This window comes from Podarcis tiliguerta, assembly GCF_965153285.1.
Source record: "Podarcis tiliguerta genome assembly, chromosome: 16".
NCBI classification, from domain to species: domain Eukaryota; kingdom Metazoa; phylum Chordata; class Lepidosauria; order Squamata; family Lacertidae; genus Podarcis; species Podarcis tiliguerta.
In genome coordinates, this window is record NC_139549.1 from 11,762,389 (window position 1) to 11,781,703 (window position 19,315).

Below are 19,315 nucleotides of genomic sequence, written 5' to 3' on the forward strand. Positions count from 1 at the left end.
ATTTGAAAAAGAAACAAAAGGGGGGAGAGACAATTAATGGTTGTTAATTTTTTTGCTGCAAAGCCCTTGAAATATATAAATCACTTTACTCGTACTAATTAATAATAAATATAATAATATAAAATAGTTACTCTTGTTATAATTATTGTGAAAATAATAAAAGTTTGTTTTTTATTTAGTATCTGTGAGCAATGAGTAATTATTTAACCTGCATATATTAGCAAAATGTATGCAAAACAATATTTGCATAGGCAGCAACAGCTGCATGGTCTCCGTCCATCGCCTCGCAACTCCCTAGTAACTATGGAAACCGAAGCTCTCCCTCCTCCGGTTCAGTTCTAGGACGATCCCACCAATCGGCGATAAGGGCCAAGGGTGGGGTGACCACTCAGGCTCCCGAAAGCGCGGCGGCTCCTCGCCTCCTCCAATCACCTCCAAGCGGACCGCGGTCGTCGCGGCTGACGGAGCTGGGCTGAGCCAATCGGAAGAAAGAGCAGGGCGGAGAGAGGCCCGCCTTTGCCTTTCCCCCTCAGGTCCCTTCGGCGCGACGCACTCAAAGACAGTTGGCCGAGAACGGCGACGGGCGAGGAGCAGTCCCAATGAGCGCTGCTGGGGAGGCGGGCGGAGCGGGAGCCACTCAGGAGGCGAGGAGGCAAGAGAGTGACGAGAGGGAGCCCCGCCTCCCTAGCGAGCGCAGCCAATCAGACAAAAGGGGGCGGGTCCCTCGAGGCCTCCGCTTTGTGGTGGGTAAGTGGGGGAAAGAAGGCGCTCTTCCACCACCCAACGCACCCCCTGTTGGGGGGGAGGAAGAAGGGCGCTTTCCCTTATAGATATATGTCTGTAGTGCATTGTGGGGGGGAGGGAGCACGTTATCTCCCCCTGAGGGTGGGACCTGGGGAGGGGGGGCAACTTGGGGAGGGGGGTCACGCAGTGGGGGAGGGGCAAATTGAGGAGTATTTGTGGGGTTCCCCTGCTTTTATTATGGGGGTCACAGAGGCCAAGGCGGGGCAGAAGGAAATAAAAGGGGGTATTCATCATAAGGGGGTCTCCATCATATTTGCAGGCTTCATTGGGGGGGCAGGGGGTGGAAATGCTGAGGTCAGTTGAGGGGGAGCCACAAATGATGCTTCGACCTTATGGGAAAGGAGATTATTATATAATTATTGGGGGGTTGGGATCAAATAACGGGGAGAAGTCCCAGGAGTTGGGATATAGGGTAAGGAGGGTGCAGGAGAGGGGAACACAGACTTTGTTCTTTGTTATGGAGTGTGCGCGCTGCCATCATAGGAATACATCAGTGGGCACACAGTTGACATAGGGAATTTGTGACCCTCCCAACTTCCATTGGCCCCCCAGTCAGCGTGGTCGGGAATGCTGGGAGTTGTAGTCCAGTGACATTTGGAGGGCCGTGCTGCTGTGGGTTAAACCACAGAGCCTAGGGCTTGCCAATCAGAAGGTTGGCGGTTCGAATCCCCCCAGCTTCTGCCAACCTAGCAGTTCAAAAGCATGTCAAAGTGCAAGTAGATAAATAGGTACCACTCTGGTGGGAAGGTAAACGGCGTTTCCGTGCGCTGCTCTGGTTCGCCAGAAGCGGCTTAGTTATGCTGGCTACATGACCCAGAAGCTGTACACCAGCTCCCTCGGCCAATAAAGCAAGATGAGCGCTACAACCCCAGAGTCGGCCATGATTGGACCTAAAGGTCAGGGGTCTCTTTACCTTTACCTCTGGTTTAGGGAATTAGAAGGTGCAAACTGAGGTATTTGATGGTGGGGTTGTGAGTTCAGAACGGGAAATTGGGAAATTCTGGATTGGCATTAGTAATCTGGGCAGGGAGCTGGTTGGCAGCCGGTGAAATATTTGCAAACAGTGGAGCACAGTAACGGGGGCGGAGGGCTGTAGAACAGGAGTTGGTGTGGGGGTTGTAGGAGACCTTAAGTCAACATGCCGTTGCTTTGCAGCCTCCAGATAGGAAAAGCTGGACGCTTGGGAGATGGAGTTTCAGGCGGCAGAGTTGGCAGTGCCCTCTCTCTTTTCTTTTTTTTATCTTTTACATCTGGCAGTTCCCATGTTTAGTCTGCAGCCTCTCCAGTTTAGAAGGCTGTTAGGTAGAATGGCTAAGAAAAACATCCACCTGAGACCTTGAGGAGTCTTTCCCAGGCAAAATGGGCAACACAGAGCTAGATTGAGATCAGTGTTCCAGCCAGCATAAGGCAGCTTTTAATGTTCATTATTCATTACTATTTACTCAGATTAATATCCTGCATTGCCTAGGGCACATATCATTAATATTTTTAAGCATTCTGAGAGCAGGCAGAAACATTCTAAAATTACAGTCAACAACTGATTTCAAGCTTGATCTTACGGTCAGCCCTTAAATGCCACATTCCTCTTGAAAGTCAATAATGAAGGAGGCAGACACACCTCATTGTAGAATGTGAGATAGTTGATCTTGGGTTAGGTGCCCTTTTGGGTACTTTGCTCCCAAGTCATTTAGGGCTAGTACTAACCCCTTGAATGTATTTCTAGCAAAATGTTTTCTGCATAAATAAAGGGGGAAGGGGTGAACCTCCTAAAAGCCATTTCTTACAAGTTACCAAGTTTTCCCCCCACTCTCTCTTGTTCCCTCTCCCCCCTCCCCTGCTTTCTCAAGGAGTCTGGACTATGCTGTTGGTCAACCCCTCGTCGTGAAAGAGCTGTCCCAGCATGGAGTTCCCCAACCACAGCAAGAACTTGCTGCAGAGCCTCTGGGAGCAGCAACACGAGGGCTTCCTTTGTGACTGCACGGTCCTCGTGGGCAGCACCCAGTTCCTGGCCCACCGGGCAGTGCTGGCCTCCTGCAGTGCCTTTTTCCACATGTTCTATAAGGAGCGGCTGGACAAGAGGGACTTGGTCTCCATTAACAATGAGATCGTCACGGCGCCCGCCTTCGGGCTGCTGCTGGAATTCATGTACAAAGGCAGCCTCTCCTTCAACGACATGCCGGTGGAAGACATCCTGGCGGCCGCCAGCTATTTGCACATGAACGACATCGTCAAGGTGTGCAAGAAGAAGCTGCAGGCCCGCGCCTTGGCGGAAGCCGACAGCACCAAGAAGGAGGAGGATCCCCTGGGCAGCTCAGAGCTTCTGCCCAGCACCTCCAAGTGCCAACTTCAAACGTCCGGAGCCCAGCCGCTGCCGCCCCCTCAGCCAAGCGAAGCAGGGAAGAGCAAGAAGCAGGAGTGGAAAGGTGGAGAGAAAATGGTTTCCGAGGAGCCACTGGCCTCCACTTTGGACATGGCGGACACCACTCAGCCAGGGATGGAAGCTCCTCCTCCTCCTGTGAGGCCTCTTCCACCCCCCGTCATTGACATCTCCCTCTCCAGCCCTAGCAGCTCCACCGAAACCATTTCACACAGCTGCTCGCCACCGAGGAACGCAGCTGAGGGTCATGCCGGCCCTGCGGAGAGGTATGTGGAACAACAGACAGGTGGTCTCGGTGTGTTTTGCCAGAAAGAGCCAAGCAGGTCCTCCGTCAAGGTCAAGGTGGAAGCCATCGTGATCTCCGACGAGGAGCCGGACATGATGGATCAACTGGAGGGGCAGAGCGCGGATTTGAGGCTGGAGACGATATTCCAGAGGTCCACTGCAGAGGCAGGGCCTGCCGGAGGCTGTGGGCGCCACCCCGACAGCTTTGAAGAGCCAGGTGGGATGGAAGAGGTCTCTTCCGAGAGCGGCTTCCTGCCTCAAGAGCACGTCCCGTACCACATGATCCCCGTGCCTGCCGGACAAAGCTTCTCCAACATGGTGACTCCGCCCTTGCACGAACAGATGTACTTGCAGGACTACGAGTCCCACTCCAACTTTGGCATCTTCACGGAAGACGTCCCCACCTGCAAGACGTGCGGAAAGACCTTCTCGTGCTCCTACACCCTGCGGCGCCACGCCACCGTCCACACGCGGGAACGCCCCTACGAGTGCCGCTACTGCATGCGGAGTTACACGCAGTCCGGAGACCTTTACCGGCACATCCGCAAGGCCCACAATGAGGACCTGGCAGCCAAGCGTTGCAAACAGGATGTTGAGAACCCTTCGTAGGGGGCCTATACCCCCGCCCAGTTTGGGCCGTAGGGCAGGTGGTTCACGACTGAGCAGATGGACGGTTCCCAACGTGCAAGGACAAAAAAAACAACCCCATCCCTTTTGTAAAACATTGTGCAGAAGCCAGGAGGCAGAGAGAGAGAGCCCTCACTGTCCGAGCCAATGATGGGGGCTCATCCTATCAGGTTCAACCGTCCCTCCTGGCTTCCTAATCATTTTCCCACCTTGCCCTTGAGAATTTCTTGTTTGTTTTTCCACGAGGTGAATTGTTGGGAAGTGCAGGTTTGCACCCGGGTCATCCCTGTGCATCGTTTGGAAGAAGTAAACGTAAAAGGAACTGGGGAAGGGGTTCGTCCTCCCACTCCAGTATTTATTTATGTACAAACTCGTGGCTGCAGGTTTAATATGAAGTTGGAGCGGTATTTATGCTTGAGCTCTAGGTATTGCTGCCTAGAGGGCATTCTGTTTTGTGGGAGGAAAGGCCTGAAAGCCTTTTGTTCCTGACAGTTGTTGCAAATCAGAATTTCACTTGACAGCAGGGGGGATGGGAACAGCCCTCCTGGATGCACAGAAAAAGATTGCATAGGGGGAGACGCGCCTGTGAGGAAGACTATGTTGAAAGGCATGGTTCTGACTCTATCCCACCATGCAGTGCAGGTGGGACTCATTGGGAGTAGTAGGCAGAGTGTTCCTTTTCAAAACAGCCCCCCTGCCCCACTCTTTGTGACACGTTGGATGTCATGACAGTCTAAAACAGTGGAGCCTGATGCGAGGGAAAGTGGGGCACTGCCCTGCCAACCTCATGCCTGATTTTAGACAGCCTCCATGGCTCTGCCTGCTGCTTACCATCAAACCAGGGGGTGGCTCTGTCTGTTACTGGCTCTGGCGCCACCTACTGTTGGTCTCCCTGCCTTCCATCCTACAAGGCAGCCCTGTATCCAGAACCTTTCAATGTTTGACATTTTTCTGTGTGTTTGTTATGCTGGAAGCTGCCCGGAGTTGCTGGGGCAACCCCGTCAGGTGGGTGGAGTATAAGGAATAAATTATTATTATTATTATATTCCCAATAGGCACTAGCCTTGTCTAAAGCAGGCAGTGCACAGACCCCCACCAGCTGCATCCCTGTTTTGAAATGCTCCCATTTTACAGACAAAGATCAAAGGCTGAGAGGTGGGGCTTGCCAGGGTCATGCACATCGCAGGTGAGATTTTAACTTCCAAGTCACTTCCGATGCTCTTTCCTGTTTTCAAACCTGCTCACTTCAGAGCAGCCACTGCCAGCCTCAACCTTCCTCCCAGAACTTGCCAACCCTCCCACTGTGAAATGTGTTTCTGTTTGTTCTTATAAGCAGCTACGAAGCAGCCTCACTGCCAAGGATACCCATTTAACAGTAAAAAAAAACAGGCATCAAGTGCTCCAGTACTCTTCTCTTCTGTGATTTTGGGGGGTGGGTGGGTGGGTGGGGTTTGTGGGTGGGGGTTTCTCTCTCCTCTAAGGCTAGGGATTCCCAAATTGTGGTCCGTGGCATAGCTACATTAAATACTAACATTTTAAGTAGTATTTTTATTACTTCTTTAACTTCTTACATTGCATTTTACTAAAGTGCAGTTTGATGTCTACAGGATGCAAACTAATACAGTGTAAGAAATTAAAGACGCAATAACCGTACAATTAAAAATCACACGGTATCTAGATTGACACATTTCCAGTGCTACAATAGGCAGAAAAATTATGCAAGGAGTCCACCAAGACTAACCAGTGATTTCCAGCTGGATGGCAGGGAAGGAGGCAAGGGTCAGGACGCAGCTGGGGTTCTGCAGAGCTGATCTTAAGCAAAGACTCCTTTGCTTTCATCCATCTTCTTGAGATCTCCAAGAATCTGAATCAGGCTTGAAGCAGAATACCTTGATGCCAATTATGTCATTTAGGAAACCGAGGTGCATGGGGAAGAGAAGAGTGCCATCCCCACACAAAAGCAGATTTTGGCACGCAAAACATGTTTTTAAATTGTATTTTCTACTCAAGAGTGGTAGATTTAATATGCAAGGTACAAAGTAATTGAAGTGTTGAACAAAGTGACATTTCCCCCCGTTACAGTAAACCGTAATTTTATATTATAAACCCAGTTGTTCCAATGTTCCCTTTTTCAGAAGTCTTAATACTTGCAATTAAATAGAAAATAACAGATCCCCTTCACCTCTGCACATGAAACCTTGTGGTTGGGCCATGAAAAAGAAGGTTGCACTGGCCCATCTGCCACAGGAGATCCAAGAGATGATCTCATTCCAGCGGGCAAAACCCTCACCACACAGGCTACCCCTGGAGCCATCATCCCTGGATGTCAAAAGAAGGAGTATCGGAGGCAATCTCCATTTATGGACTTGGTAATGGGGAGTATGGAGGGGGAGCAATAATATAACTAGCTACCACCCCCGAATTGAAGGATAGGGAACCAACGACCTTCCTGGTGTTGCTGAACTACCTCGCCCGCCATCCCTGCCCGTTGGGCCAGGCTGGTGAGAGTTGGGAGCCCAACATTGGGAAGGTCACTGGTTCATGCCCATCCCTGACCATCAAAGCAATCTCCTGCTGTATCAACCTGGGAGCAGAAGGGAAGGCGAGGAAGGTCTTTGACGTAGTGTGTGCTTAGGAAGGCCATGCCTTGGCGATACTAAGAAGGGTGCGGTTTGGAGTACCTCTTTCTCAAGGAGGTAGAGATACCGGGGCAACTGCAAGGAGGTGGGGGTGAGTTTCACCTCGGTAGATCAAAACCTACATTCCAAGAAAACCATCATCTGGTGGGGTGGGGGTGGGAAGAGGTAGTGGTGTCCAAAATGCAGGTGATCACATCTCCCAGACAAAATAAACGAGGAACTCTGGATCCATTTGCCATCAGCCGAACATCTCCTGAGAGGCATAGGTCATATAGAGGAAGCCATCTTCATCTTTGTACGTCATGTACACTTCAGACATGGTGGAAGACATGCTGACGAGGCTGCGGTTGCCATCGACCAGGAAGTAGAATGCCTGAGTGGACCCGATGCACATTCGGTTACTGAGGGAGGAAACAGGCACGAGTCAAAACATGGCTTCCAGGTGGCCTAAACAAATTCTGACTCCTCACCTGGTCCCAAACAGTGGAGTCTGGTCCATTAGGGTGCATGGTGCGCTGCCCTGAGCTTGCCCACACCTGCCCGACTTCTGACTTCCAACCAATCGGGAGCTGGCTCCGCCTGCGATTGGCTCCAGCCCTGGCTGTCATTGGCTATAGCTCCGTCTCCATGCCTTCCGCCCCACCAGCCCCAGCTACTACTGCCCCTCCAAGCCTATTTCCCTGTGTGCCAATATAATAATATTTCTCCCCCACTCACACACACCAAGCCAGAGCATTAAAAATCCAATTAACATAGTCGCTGCTTAAATCCAGCCCAACATATGGTTGTAGAAGGATGAGCGACCCAGCCAGATGCTTAGTTAGCCTCCCATTTTTACAGGCTGCCCAGATTCCTCGGAGGCTCATTCACCGGATGATTGTGATGAACTGGCCCATGGTGAGGTCTTCCGGAACCAGAAACTTGGTCTTGTCCAAAGCTGGCAACATCTTCTCCTTGGGGTAGCGCTCCAGGATTATCTGCAAAGGAAGAAGAGCCACGTCTGAGATGGGTCTTCAATAGCAGACGGCCAGATTCCCCTGGGAAACTTAAGCGAAATGGTTACAAGTGAAGACAGCCGTTTCCAATTTGTCCAAGTACTCAGATAGACTGTCTTGGTACAGGAAGGCTCTACTTGTCACCATTATGACTAATAGCCCCTGGTTTATCAGCCTGCTGCTGATTTGCCTGACTCGTTTGTTCACTGCTGGACCAGTGTCTTGCCTCAGGAATGGACTGGATGAGAGCCAACAAATTGAGACTCAGTCCAGATAAGGCAGAGGCACTGCTTGTGGGTTCCCTAGACCAGATGGGTGGGAGATCAATGGGGTTGCACTTCCTCTGAAGAAGCAGGTTCGTAGCCTGGGGGTACTCCTGGATTTTTTGCTGTCACTCGAGGCTCAGGTGGCCTCAGTGGCCCAGAGTGCCTTCCATCAGCTTTGGCTGGTGGCCCAGCTATGCCCCTATGTGGAAAGGGATAGCCTAACTCATGGGTAGGCAAACTAAGGCCCGGGGGCTGGATCCGACCCAATCACCTTCTCAATCCGGCCCGTGGACGGTCCGGGAATCAGCGTGTTTTTACATGAATAGAATGTGTCCTTTTATTTAAAATGTATCGGGGTTATTTGTGGGGCATAGGAATTTGTTCCTTTTTCCCCTTCAAAATATAGTCCGGCCCCCCACAAGGTCTGAGGGACAGTGGACCAGCCCCCTGCTGAAAACGTTTGCTGACCCCTGGCTAACTACTGTGGTCTATGCTCTGGTAACCTCAAGGTTAGATTACTGCAATGCGTTATACGTAGGGCTGCCTCTGAAGGCAATTTGGAAACTTCAGCTGGTGCAGAATTCAGCGGCCAGGTTGCTCACCCAAGCAATATAGTTTGAGCATATTACAGAGCATATTACCTTAAAGTCAGACTTTAAGGTAAAGGTAAAGGAACCCCTGACCATTAGGTCCAGTTGTGACCAACTCTGGAGTTGCGGTGCTCATCTCGCTTTACTGGCCGAGGGAGCCGGTGTACAGCTCCCGGGTCATATGGCCAGCATGACTAAGCCGCTTCTGGAGAACCAGAGCAGCGCACGGAAATGCCATTTACCTTCCCGCCGGAGCGGTACCTATTTATCTACTTGCACTTTGACGTACTTTCAAACTGCTAGACTGTACTGGCTACCAATTATTTTCTGGGCCCAATTCAAAGTGCTGGTTTTGACCTATAAAGCCTTAAACGGCTCAAGACCGCAATACCTCAAGGACCGCCTCTTTCCATATGGACCCTGAGATCATCTTCGGAGGCCCTTCTTTGCGTGCCTCCTCCTCAAAAGGTCCAGAAGGTGGCAACACGAGAACGGGGCCTTCTCTGCAGTGGCCCCCCATCTGTGGAACGTTATTCCCAGGGAAGTTTGCCTGGCACCTTCATTATACACCCTTCGGTGCCAGGCAAAAATGTTCCTTTTTAACCAGGCTTTTGGTTGATCTGATTTACATCATATGCCCTTTTAAAATGTGTGTTGGCGGGGGCTATTGGGTGGTTGTTTTTAGTATTATTATGCATTTTGTGGTTTTATATCTTGATTTTAATCTCTGAAAAAAAATCAATTAATAATAAATTCAATTAAGAATAATAATAATCTGCAGGGGTGCAACATCTTATTTTAGGAACAAGGATGTGATTTTATTGGTGAGGGTTCTGGGTGGGGGTTTTTTGATTGCAATATGGGGCTAAATAATTGTTTTAAGATTTCCTGAAAACCATCTATTTTTTTGGGAAACTGCATCTGCTGGGAGTCAGGAATGTTTCACTTAAGCTCAGTTACAATCCTATAAAGAAGAAAAATATTTGTTGCATGGACAGGGTGGTTGAGGGAGAGTTATATATGGAAAAAATAAACAAAATGAGAATTTCTCTCAGTTACATTGATATATTACTTGACTTAATTGATTTAGCAATGGCAAGCAAGCGTGCAGGCAGCCAAACCACCAATTACAGCCGCTTTGGTCCTCCTGTGCTACTAAGTAAACCATGGTTTGGCTTAGTAATATGTGTGAACCCAAGGTTCATGGTTTGTCTTCCCCGAACAAAAAGGTTAACCAGGAACAACAAATCATGATTACAATTACTGGTTGTTGGGAGCCAAACAAACTAGCCTAGGAACACATCAGGAATCTTAGTTATTTTTAAATTAACTAAGCATAAATAGAACAACACAGTGGGCTGGGTACCAAGCACAGAACCAGGAGCAAAACAGCCCCCGCTTTTACTCTAAATACAGTGCTTTTTTTCTGGGGGTACGCAGGAGTATGCATACCTCTAAACATTTTGTAAATCTTTGTACTTTTGTCCACCTACTGTATTTATTTTTCTCGATTTGAACAATAAAATGGTGGTTTTCTTCAGTCAAAATGAGAGTGCCCCTAAACATTTTTTTAGAAAAAAAAGCACTGCCCATAACTGGCTTACTTCATTTCACTGAACCATGGTTTGTTTAGCATTATATACAAACCCTTGCTAAACCATAGCCCAGCTTACTTTTAACATGCAAAATGGTCCAATACAACAAAGCAAGCCCAAATAAACATGCCCCCATACCTGTTAACCCAACAATATAAGGAGAAGCCTACATACCGGCAGTTTGCCAGGAAACTTCATCCGGATCGTGGCCACTTCACTTTTCCTGGAGGCTAGACAGAGTGGAAAATTACAGAACTGGGTCAATTAAGGCAATAGGGGATAAAAACAACCTCTCCCTCGGCCTCCCCTCCCAAAATTAGCTCTCCCCAAAACAGGACAGCCCAAAGTCTAGCCCCCCACCCCAGTTTACCGAATTAACCTCAGCCCCTTGGGCCAGCAGGGGGCGCTAGCAGCCAAACAAGAGCAACTCCGAATCGCGAAAAGGAGCGTTTACACGCGAAAGGGGGGGGGGGAAATAAGTGGAGAAAGAAAATAAGTCTTACCGAAGGTTTTACGGTGCTTGAATGGGGGGAAAGAATCCATCTTGGAAGGAACCACACCTTTTTCTTAAAAAGGGAAGGGGGAAAATAAAGCTGGGGCGGGAAGGGGAATTGAAGAATAATCGTCCCCAGCGGTAGCTCTGACTTGACTCCTTTGGAGCCGCTTAAATAGTGCCCGAGTCACGCCTAAAATTTTCCCAAATTGCTTCCAGGATCAGGACCTCCAAGGTCTGGGGAAGGACGTGGAGAGGTGGAGGGTGGGGAGAGCCCACCCTGAGACTCGCCCACATTCAGATTCAGGGGCGGGTCTCCACAGAGGAAGCGCATTTGGCCACAATGGTGGAGTTGGCCGGCGGAACGCACCGCCACGGGACGCAGTTATGGCTACTCGCGTGGAAGGAAGGAAGGAGTTGGACAAAGTTTGTAGCGGAGGTGTCGTCTACCCCTGTCAGCTGGGACAGGTGAATGCAATTTCCCAACACGGGGGAAGGACTTTTCTGCGTAATAGATGGGTAGGTATTGGTTTAGGGTTGAGCTGTGATCTCAGGAAATCTCAATTACTAGATGGCATTAGGTCAAGCTGCCTTCTTAAGCTCCCCCTCCTCCAACCACCTGAAATGTTTTTCTATTTATTTTTTGTCTTTCTAAACCACCTTTCCTCCCAGCAGCTCAAGGTGAGGTATATACTGAGTTAAATAAAATATTTAAAAATACTTTCGTTAAAAAACCAGAAGCCTTTTTATTGGGTATAGTGGGTGAAGAGCTACGAAGGGAAGATAAAAGACAGTTTATGTATGCAACAACTGCGGCAAGAATTATTTCAGCCCAAAAATGGACACAAAAAGGAGTACCAAGGAAAGACAAGTGGCAGATGAAGATGATGGACTTTGCAGATCTGGCGAAGCTGACAGGAAAAATCCAAAACCAGCACGATCAAGTATTCCAAAAGGACTGGAGTAAATTTATAAAAAGGTAAAGGTACCCCTGCCCGTACGGGCCAGTCGTGTCCGACTCTAGGGTTGTGCGCCCATCTCACTTAAGAGGCCGGGGGCCAGCGCTGTCCGCAGATACTTCCGGGTCACGTGGCCAGCGTGACATCGCTGCTCTGGCGAGCCAGCGCAGCACACGGAAACACCATTTACCTTCCCGCTAGTAAGCGGTCCCTATTTATCTACTTGCACCCGGGGGTGCCTTTGAACTGCTAGGTTGGCAGGCGCTGGGACCGAGCAACGGGAGCGCACCCCGCCGCGGGGATTCGAACCGCCGAACCGCAAGTCCTAGGCGCTGCGGTTTTACCCACAGCGCCACCCGCGTCCCTGGAGTAAATTTATACGATAGCTAAAAGATTATTGTAAGCAATTAACATCACTAGCAGGGTCATCTGAAGACTGGCAAGGAGAAGTTTTCTACCTTTCTGTATTTATTTAAATTTTGAGTTATTTTCTAATGGGTGTAATTAGAATTGAAAAACTTACAAAATGCAATGATATAAAGGTTAATTTTGAAGGCCGGGAGCCGGGAGGGAAGGAAGTTGATAGGCTCTAAAGAGCCAGGGAGGTAAAGTGGATAATAATGATGTGAATGTATATTATTAAACGGAAAATAAATAAAAAGTACCAGTATTTTTAAAAAGGTGAAGTATATACATTAGGTAGGTTAATGAGAGAGTGTATCTGGTCCAAAGTCACTTTGTGGCAGAGTGGAAATTTGAACCCAGGTCTCCCAGGCTGTACTCTTAACTGCTGCACTGTGCTACCTCTAAGGCCTATTTGCATTACACACTCAAAGTAGCACCATGCCACTTTAAAAAGCATTCCCCCCCCCCCCAAAAAAAAAATAATTATGGTAACTGTAGTTTCTCAAGGGTGTTGAGAGTTATTAGGTGACTCCATGTTCCCCTCACAGACCTACCGTTCTCCCAGGGAACTTTGCGAAGTGCAGTTCATGCAAACCCTGGTGTGTGTCTGTTTTTGTAATTGCTGTTTTCATAATTTCTATTTTAGATCATCATATCAACAAGAAGGGGACACGGGTGGCGCTATGGTATAAACCACTGAGCCTAGGACTTGCCATTCAGAAGGTCGGCAGTTCGAATCCCCGCGATGGGGTGAGCTCCCGTTGCTCAGTCCCTGCTCCTGCCAACCTAGCAGTTTGAAAGCACGTCAAAGTGCAAGTAGATAAATAGGTACTGCTCCAGTGGGAAGGTAAACGGTGTTTCCGTGCGCTGCTCTGGTTTGCCAGAAGCGGCTTAGTCATGCTGGCCACAGGACCCGGAAGCTGTACGCCGGCTCCCTTGGCCAGTAAAGCGAGATGAGCGCCGCAACCCCAGAGTCTTCCGTGACTGGACCTAATGGTCAGGGGTCCCTTTACCTTTATCAACAAGAAAAGCCAACAAAAAAAAGCTAACTACGTACCGCAATAACATTAAAATAGGCTGATGACATTACAATAAATTAAAGACTTACAAGGTTGTATGTTGTCACTGAATTTATTATTCCAGGACATTGGAGGAGGGGAATCGCTCCATAAACTTACCCAGTTGATTTAAATGTAGGTTGTTTTACTGTAGATTTGCAGTAGGTTATTTGATCACCATCACAATGAACCAGATCTTTTCCATCCATTCACACTCAGTAGGAGGTACGTTGTTTTTCCAATTCTTTACAATCATTACCTTTGCATCCCCATAAGGTTAATTAACACTTCTTGATCACTTTCTGAGATAACATCTTTGAAATAACTTAGTTGGTTCCAAAGGTATATGACTTCCTAGCATATCCAATATAATACCATGTACCATTTGTTTTCACTTTAGTTAATTGAGAGCAATTCCAGAAGTTAGGTATAAAGTCTACTTTAGCTGCACCACAGCTACAACAACCATGAAATCCAAGCCAAATCCACTGTACTGTATATTAAATTACAGTGGTACCTCAGGTTAAATACTTAATTCGTTCGGGGGGGGGGGGTGTCCGTTCTTAACCTGAAACTATTCTTAACCTGAAGCACCACTTTAGCTAATGGGGCCTCCTGCTGCCGCCACGCCGCCGGAGCACGATTTCTGTTCTCATCCTGAGGTAAAGTTCTTAACCAGAGGTATTCTTTCTGGGTTAGCAGAGTCTGAAGCATATGTAACCTGAAGCATATGTAACCTGAGGTACCACTGTAAATCTTACAGGGGATCTGCTGATATAAATTTAGATGGGGTATTACCCTAAGCTGGGCTTTTTGTTTAAACATGGGACCCATTTTGTAGCTTATGCTCAGAGGCACAGCTAATACAGTATCCTCTATTGCTGAGCCAGATCAATATGGGGAATGAGGTCAGGCCTCAAACCCAGTTCAAGTTAAGCCCTATTTCCTGGGCCCAAACATGAATGGGGATGACAATTGCCGTCTTTTTCTCTGGTCCTGGGCCTTTTTTATTTTTGTAATTTATTTTATTCCAATACAGTATAAGCCATCATTGGCAGTTCCCCTCCAATTTCAGTTGCAGTTAGAAATTCAGGAATCACGTTGTTGTTGTTCTAAGAACCCCTCTTGTGGGTCAGATGAATGTGTCCTTTGGACAAGAGATGGGAAGGAATTTATACAATCCTAGCAGCTGACTTCACTCTCAGTAAATAGCCCCAGGCCGTTACTATTATTCAGCACAGTCCCATTATTCCTGTGCATGTTCTTGCTTAACAAAGAATTCACAGCCATCGGAGGAGACCAGCTTCACATTTAATGCATAATGCTCCAACTATCTGTATTATCCAGAGATGGGGGTGAGAGAATCGCTGCCTTTTTTTTTTTTTTACCCTATTTTTGCCCTTTGTGGATGCTTTGTTGAAATTTGGGGAAGAGCCATAGTTTAGTGGTAGAACATCTGTTTTGCATCCAGAAGGTCACAAGCCCAGTCTCCACATCGGGCTGGCTGAAATCCTGGAGAGCTGCTGCCAATCAGTGTAGACCATACCAAGCTAGGCGGGCAGACAGGTACAAGGCAGCTTCTTGTATCTCTCTTTGGGAAGAGCTGTAGCTCAGTCGTGGAACATCTGCTTTGCGTGCAGAAGATCTCAAGTTGAGTCTCCCATCTCCAGGTAGGACAAGGAGAAAGTCCTCTATGAGAGCCAGTGTGGTGTAGTGGTTAAGAGCAGTAGTCTCGTAATCTGGGGAACCGGGTTCGCTTCCCCGCTCCTCCACATGCAGCTGCTGGGTGACCTTGGGCTAGGCACACTTCTCTGAAGTCTCTCAGCCCCACTCACCTCACAGAGTGTTTGTTGTGGGGGAGGAAGGGAACGGAGAATGTTAGCCGCTTTGAGACTCCTGAAGGGGAGTGAAAGGCGGGATATCAAATCCAAACTCCTCCTCCTCTTCTCTTCCTCTACCTGCTGCTAGTCAGTGTAGACAAAACAGTGGTTCTGTGTGGGGTACAGCTGCCCCCAAAAAGTGGGGTGGGAGAGCTTTGTGCTAGGCTCATCAGCACCTGTTGTATAACAGGTGAATGCAAAGTGTTGGGGTTTTGGGGTGAAGGCAACAAAAGCAACTGTGCATCAAGTGAATGTGCTTTATTTTAATGTTAAAAAGGTAAAGGTACCCCTACCCGTACGGGCCAGTCTTGACAGACTCTAGGGTTGTGCGCCCATCTCACTTAAGAGGCCGGGGGCCAGCGCTGTCCGGAGACACTTCCGGGTCACGTGGCCAGCGTGACAAAGCTGCATCTGGCGAGCCAGCGCAGCACAAGGAAACGCCGTTTACCTTCCCGCCAGTAAGCGGTCCCTATTTATCTACTTGCACCCGGAGGTGCTTTCGAACTGCTAGGTTGGCAGGCGCTGGGACCGAGCAACGGGAGCGCACCCCGCCGCGGGGATTCAAACTGCCGACCTTCCAATCGGCAAGCCCTAGGTGCTGAGGCTTTTACCCACAGTGCCACCCGCGTCCCTATTTTTATGTTATCATGTATTTATTGCAATTATTTCCCACTTTATTTTCCTCCAAGGTGGACCATACGTGGTTCTTCTGCTCAACTAATCCCCACAACAACCCTGTGATGTCAGTTAGGCTTAGAGGCAGTAACTGGCCCAAGGTCACCCAGTGAGCGTCATGGCCCAGTGGGGATTCAAACCCTGGTCTCCCAGGTCCTAGTCTGATACTCTAACCCATGGGTAGGCAAACTAAGGCCCGGGGGCCGGATCCAGCCCAATCGCCTTCTAAATCCGGCCCATGGACGGTCCGGGAATCAGCATGTTTTTACATGAGTAGAATGTACCCTTTTAATTAAAAATTCAGCTCTGGGTTATTTGCGGGGCATAGGAATTCAATCATTCCCCCCCACCACCACAATATAGTCCGGACCCCCACAAGGTCTGGGGGACAGGGGACTAGCTCCCTGCTGAAAAAGTTTGCTGACCCCTGCTCTAACCACTACACCACAGTGACGTGGCACAAGCCAGTGGTGGCCGCAAGGATCCAGGAATGTGTGGCGACAATAGTCCCAAAGTGTGGGCACAGCAACCCAGCATAGTTTTTAAGTCAAGAATGCATGCTCCTTTTTTGCTATTATGCTAGTGGGATCATTGGCAATCATGACTTCCACTTGCCACGCTGCCCGTGGGTGGGCAGATGGAGTTCTGGTGGAAGTTGTCTTCACTGGCGTGGGCTGCCCTCCACTAAGGGCCCCTGGTTGTCCTATAGTCTGACCCTCTCATCCCAGCAGATCCATCCGAAGTTATACAGTACAGTGGTACCTCTGGTTACATACACTTCAGGTTACATACACTTCAGGTTACAGACTCCACTAACCCAGAAATATTACCTCGGGTTAAGAACTTTGCTTCAGGATGAGAACAGAAATTGTGCTCCGACGGCGCAGCAGCAGCGGGAGGCCCCATTAGCTAAAGTGGTGCTTCAGGTTAAGAACAGTTTCAGGTTAAGAACGGACCTCCGGAACGAATTAAGTACTTAACCCAAGGTACCACTGTACTATGAAATCCATTTTTATTTGTATCACTCTGTGTTGAATATTAAGTGATGGCTCATCGAGAAACCGTGCTTCAGTCTTTCCAAATTCTCAACCCTGATTTTGGATTCATATCTCTCTGGCCTCTTCCTTTTAAACTTCAAAAACAAGGCTTCTCATGTTGGCTCATCGCTGAAGCCCGTTTCTTTAGTTTCTTGGGTCAGCGTGGTCCTCATCTGAGCAGGATGTTGTGTGTTCTCCTGAGCTTAAGCAGACAAAAGCTGGGCATTGTTTGCTCCTTAGGTTAACAATGGCAGGTTAACAGGTCGGAGGTGAGCACAGGGGACATCGGATGAAGCTGAACGGGTTGGACGATTCAGGAAAGACAAAAGCAAGGCCTGCTTCACACAGCATGCAGCTAAATGGTGGAATTTTCTCCCTTAGGAGGTAGTGATGGCCACCGACTGAGATGGCTTTAAAAGAGGATTAGACAAATTAATGGAGGCGAAGTCTATCAATGGCTACTAGCCAGGATGGCGATGTTCTGCCTCCACTGTCAGAGGCCCTATGTCTCTGAATACCAGTTGCTTGGAATCACAAGTGGGGGAGAGTGTCTAGCTGGAATGGCAGTTTTGGGATGGAAAGAAAAGGCCAAATGGAAGATGGAAAAATGGAATGATGATGTTTTTGAATACGTACAATCAGAAATATTCGCACAGATAGTGGCAGAGGATAGATGGGAAAATAAATGCCAAAGAATCACAAATAAATGGGCATTTTACAGGAACTGGATAGAAAGAGGGGAAGCCAACGCTAACATACAAGCTCGAATGAACAGACTGTGTAGATGGATAAAAATATGAAGAAGGAAGGCCTGACCGGGGGTGGGGAGGGCTGGAATGGGGAGGGTGGGGAATAAATAAAAAGTAAACCGGACGGTATTTTGAATTGATTTTGTTATGTAAGCCTTTTTTTCAGAAACCAATATATTAATGTTATGTAGTTAGGCATTGTAGTATGAATGAATTTTGTTCTGTATTCTTTGTTTTATAGAATATATATAATAATGTTATGTTACTAAGCAAATCTAATAAAATGGGGGGGGGGACAAGTGGGGAGAGTGGTTTTGCACTTGGTTCCTGCTTGGACAGGATACTGGACTAAATGGGCCATTGGCCTGATCCTGCTGGGCTCTTCTTAGGTTCTTCCAGTGAAAGCATGAGTCAAGCAGTGAAGTCATCTGGTAGGATCACAATTTCAGATGATGTTTTCATTCATTTATGACATTAAGCAGGAAATTCAGCACTCCGTTAGCTATTCAGCTAGCCTTTTATTGAAGTCCTTATCTGTACCATGCAATTTTTGCCCCTGGGTTTAGGAATGCGCTACAAGGCCAAGGTTTTATGACTCTCAAACTGTGACTTTGCAGAAATAACTCCTAGCTAATTACAAAATGACAAGTGTGGGGGGGGGCGGATAATAAGACTGAATCTAGCTTAAGGGGGAAATAGAAATCTATCACATCTTAATTAAGTATGCAAGAAGAGGCTGCTTTAAAGGGTCTTACAAGATTTAGGAAATCAAATGTTATCACTTCAATGAGCAACCACCAAAAGCTATGTTTAAAGATCTTATAGCTTTTCTCCTTATAGCAAGTGCAACGAGTTATTGCGAAAAACTGGAAATCTCATTCAACAAACCTTTTTCATCAAGAGACAGCATTGATGGAGAAACTGACACGTCAACTTGCATCAGTACAAAATGAAACAGGAGCAGATGAATTAAAAAAAGCACCTAGTGTACTTTCATATCTTTTGCAGTTAAAGAAAAGGACACTTCCACTCTTCCAGCCACACATGGGCAGCTATGGCTCAGCACACTTGGCTGATCCATGTATGAACTTAAATGAACTTATTTTTATTTTCTTTTTAAATGTACTGAACCTGATCAGAACCTATAATGAAGTGGCTGGTCCTCATTACTGTTGATCTCCATTGCTATTGTTACAAGGCGACTCCAGCAAGAGTGGAGAGTGGAGAGGCTGTTGGGACGAAAATAAACATATTTATCTGTAATATCCACTCTAGTTTTCCCTGTCTCCCCTACCCTGCTGTTGATTTTTTAGGAATTGTTTGAAGTTCCTGTGGGACCTCTTTGTATTCTGCAAAGCACTAGGCACAGTGAAGGAATGATGATTAATAATGACAATTTAGTTGTTAATAATGACAACAATTAATAATTATTGCAAAAAATAAAATCAATAATTAGTATTTATTACCAACAGATAATATAAAGCATATTATCAGTATATTGTTGTTTAGTCGTTTATTCATGTCCGACTCTTTGTGACCCCGTGGACCAGAGCACGCCAGGCACTCCTGTCTTCCACTGCCTCCCGCAGTTTGGTCAAACTCATGCTGTTAGCTTCGAGAACACTATCCAACCATCTCGTCCTCTGTCGTCCCCTTCTCCTTGTGCCCTCCATCTTTCCCAACAGCAGGGTCTTTTCCAGGGAGTCTTCTCTTCTCATGAGGTGGCCAAAGTATTGGAGCCTTAGCTTCAGGATCTGTCCTTCCAGTGAGCACTCAGGGCTGATTTCCTTCAGAATGCATAGGCAGTGATCCATGAAGGGGATTATCGGTACAGTGGTACCTCGGGTTACATACGCTTCAGGTTACAGACTCCGCTAACCC

At 47.8% G+C, this 19,315-nt stretch overlaps 2 protein-coding genes and 1 long non-coding RNA gene across 4 annotated transcripts; 2 read left to right on the forward strand and 1 right to left on the reverse strand.

Annotated features, from left to right (window-relative positions):
• The first annotated feature begins 508 nt into the window (after positions 1-508).
• Positions 509-5,489, forward strand: ZBTB3 (zinc finger and BTB domain containing 3). Of its 2 annotated transcripts, none has more exons than XM_083418584.1 (2): positions 509-747; positions 2,652-5,489. In XM_083418584.1, the coding sequence occupies exon 2, from the start codon at positions 2,705-2,707 to the stop codon at positions 4,073-4,075; it is 1,371 nt and encodes a 456-aa protein (XP_083274710.1). In that variant the 5' UTR covers positions 509-747; positions 2,652-2,704; the 3' UTR covers positions 4,076-5,489. The 2 variants fall into 2 exon arrangements, with proteins under 2 accessions (XP_083274710.1, XP_083274711.1); XM_083418585.1 differs by having other exon boundaries at positions 509-743.
• A 584-nt stretch (positions 5,490-6,073) lies between these two features.
• LOC310667042 (microtubule-associated protein 1 light chain 3 gamma-like) lies at positions 6,074-10,993 on the reverse strand. The gene is made up of 4 exons (XM_083418696.1): positions 10,682-10,993; positions 10,353-10,408; positions 7,603-7,709; positions 6,074-7,133 (listed from the first exon to the last, which is right to left on the reverse strand). The coding sequence occupies exons 1-4, from the start codon at positions 10,719-10,721 to the stop codon at positions 6,971-6,973; spliced, it is 366 nt and encodes a 121-aa protein (XP_083274822.1). The 5' UTR covers positions 10,722-10,993; the 3' UTR covers positions 6,074-6,970.
• Positions 10,994-11,084: 91 nt separating this feature from the next.
• On the forward strand, positions 11,085-18,697 carry LOC310667065. The gene is made up of 2 exons (XR_014506164.1): positions 11,085-11,139; positions 18,275-18,697. It is a non-coding gene; the product is annotated as an uncharacterized lncRNA (long non-coding RNA).
• The last annotated feature ends 618 nt before the right edge of the window (positions 18,698-19,315 follow it).

What these genes read in the sequence shown, in the direction of transcription:
- ZBTB3 (XM_083418584.1), top strand. Translation starts at nt 2,705, where the DNA reads ATGGAGTTCCCCAACCACAGCAAGAACTTGCTGCAGAGCCTCTGGGAG.
- LOC310667042 (XM_083418696.1), bottom strand. Translation starts at nt 10,721, where the DNA reads ATGGATTCTTTCCCCCCATTCAAGCACCGTAAAACCTTCG. An exon ending in CAAGCACCGTAAAACCTTCG is followed by an intron (nt 10,409 to 10,681) that starts GTAAGACTTATT and finishes CACTCTGTCTAG; the next exon opens with CCTCCAGGAAAAGTGAAGTG. An exon ending in CAGTTCATCACAATCATCCG is followed by an intron (nt 7,134 to 7,602) that starts GTGAATGAGCCT and finishes TTCCTCCCTCAG; the next exon opens with TAACCGAATGTGCATCGGGT.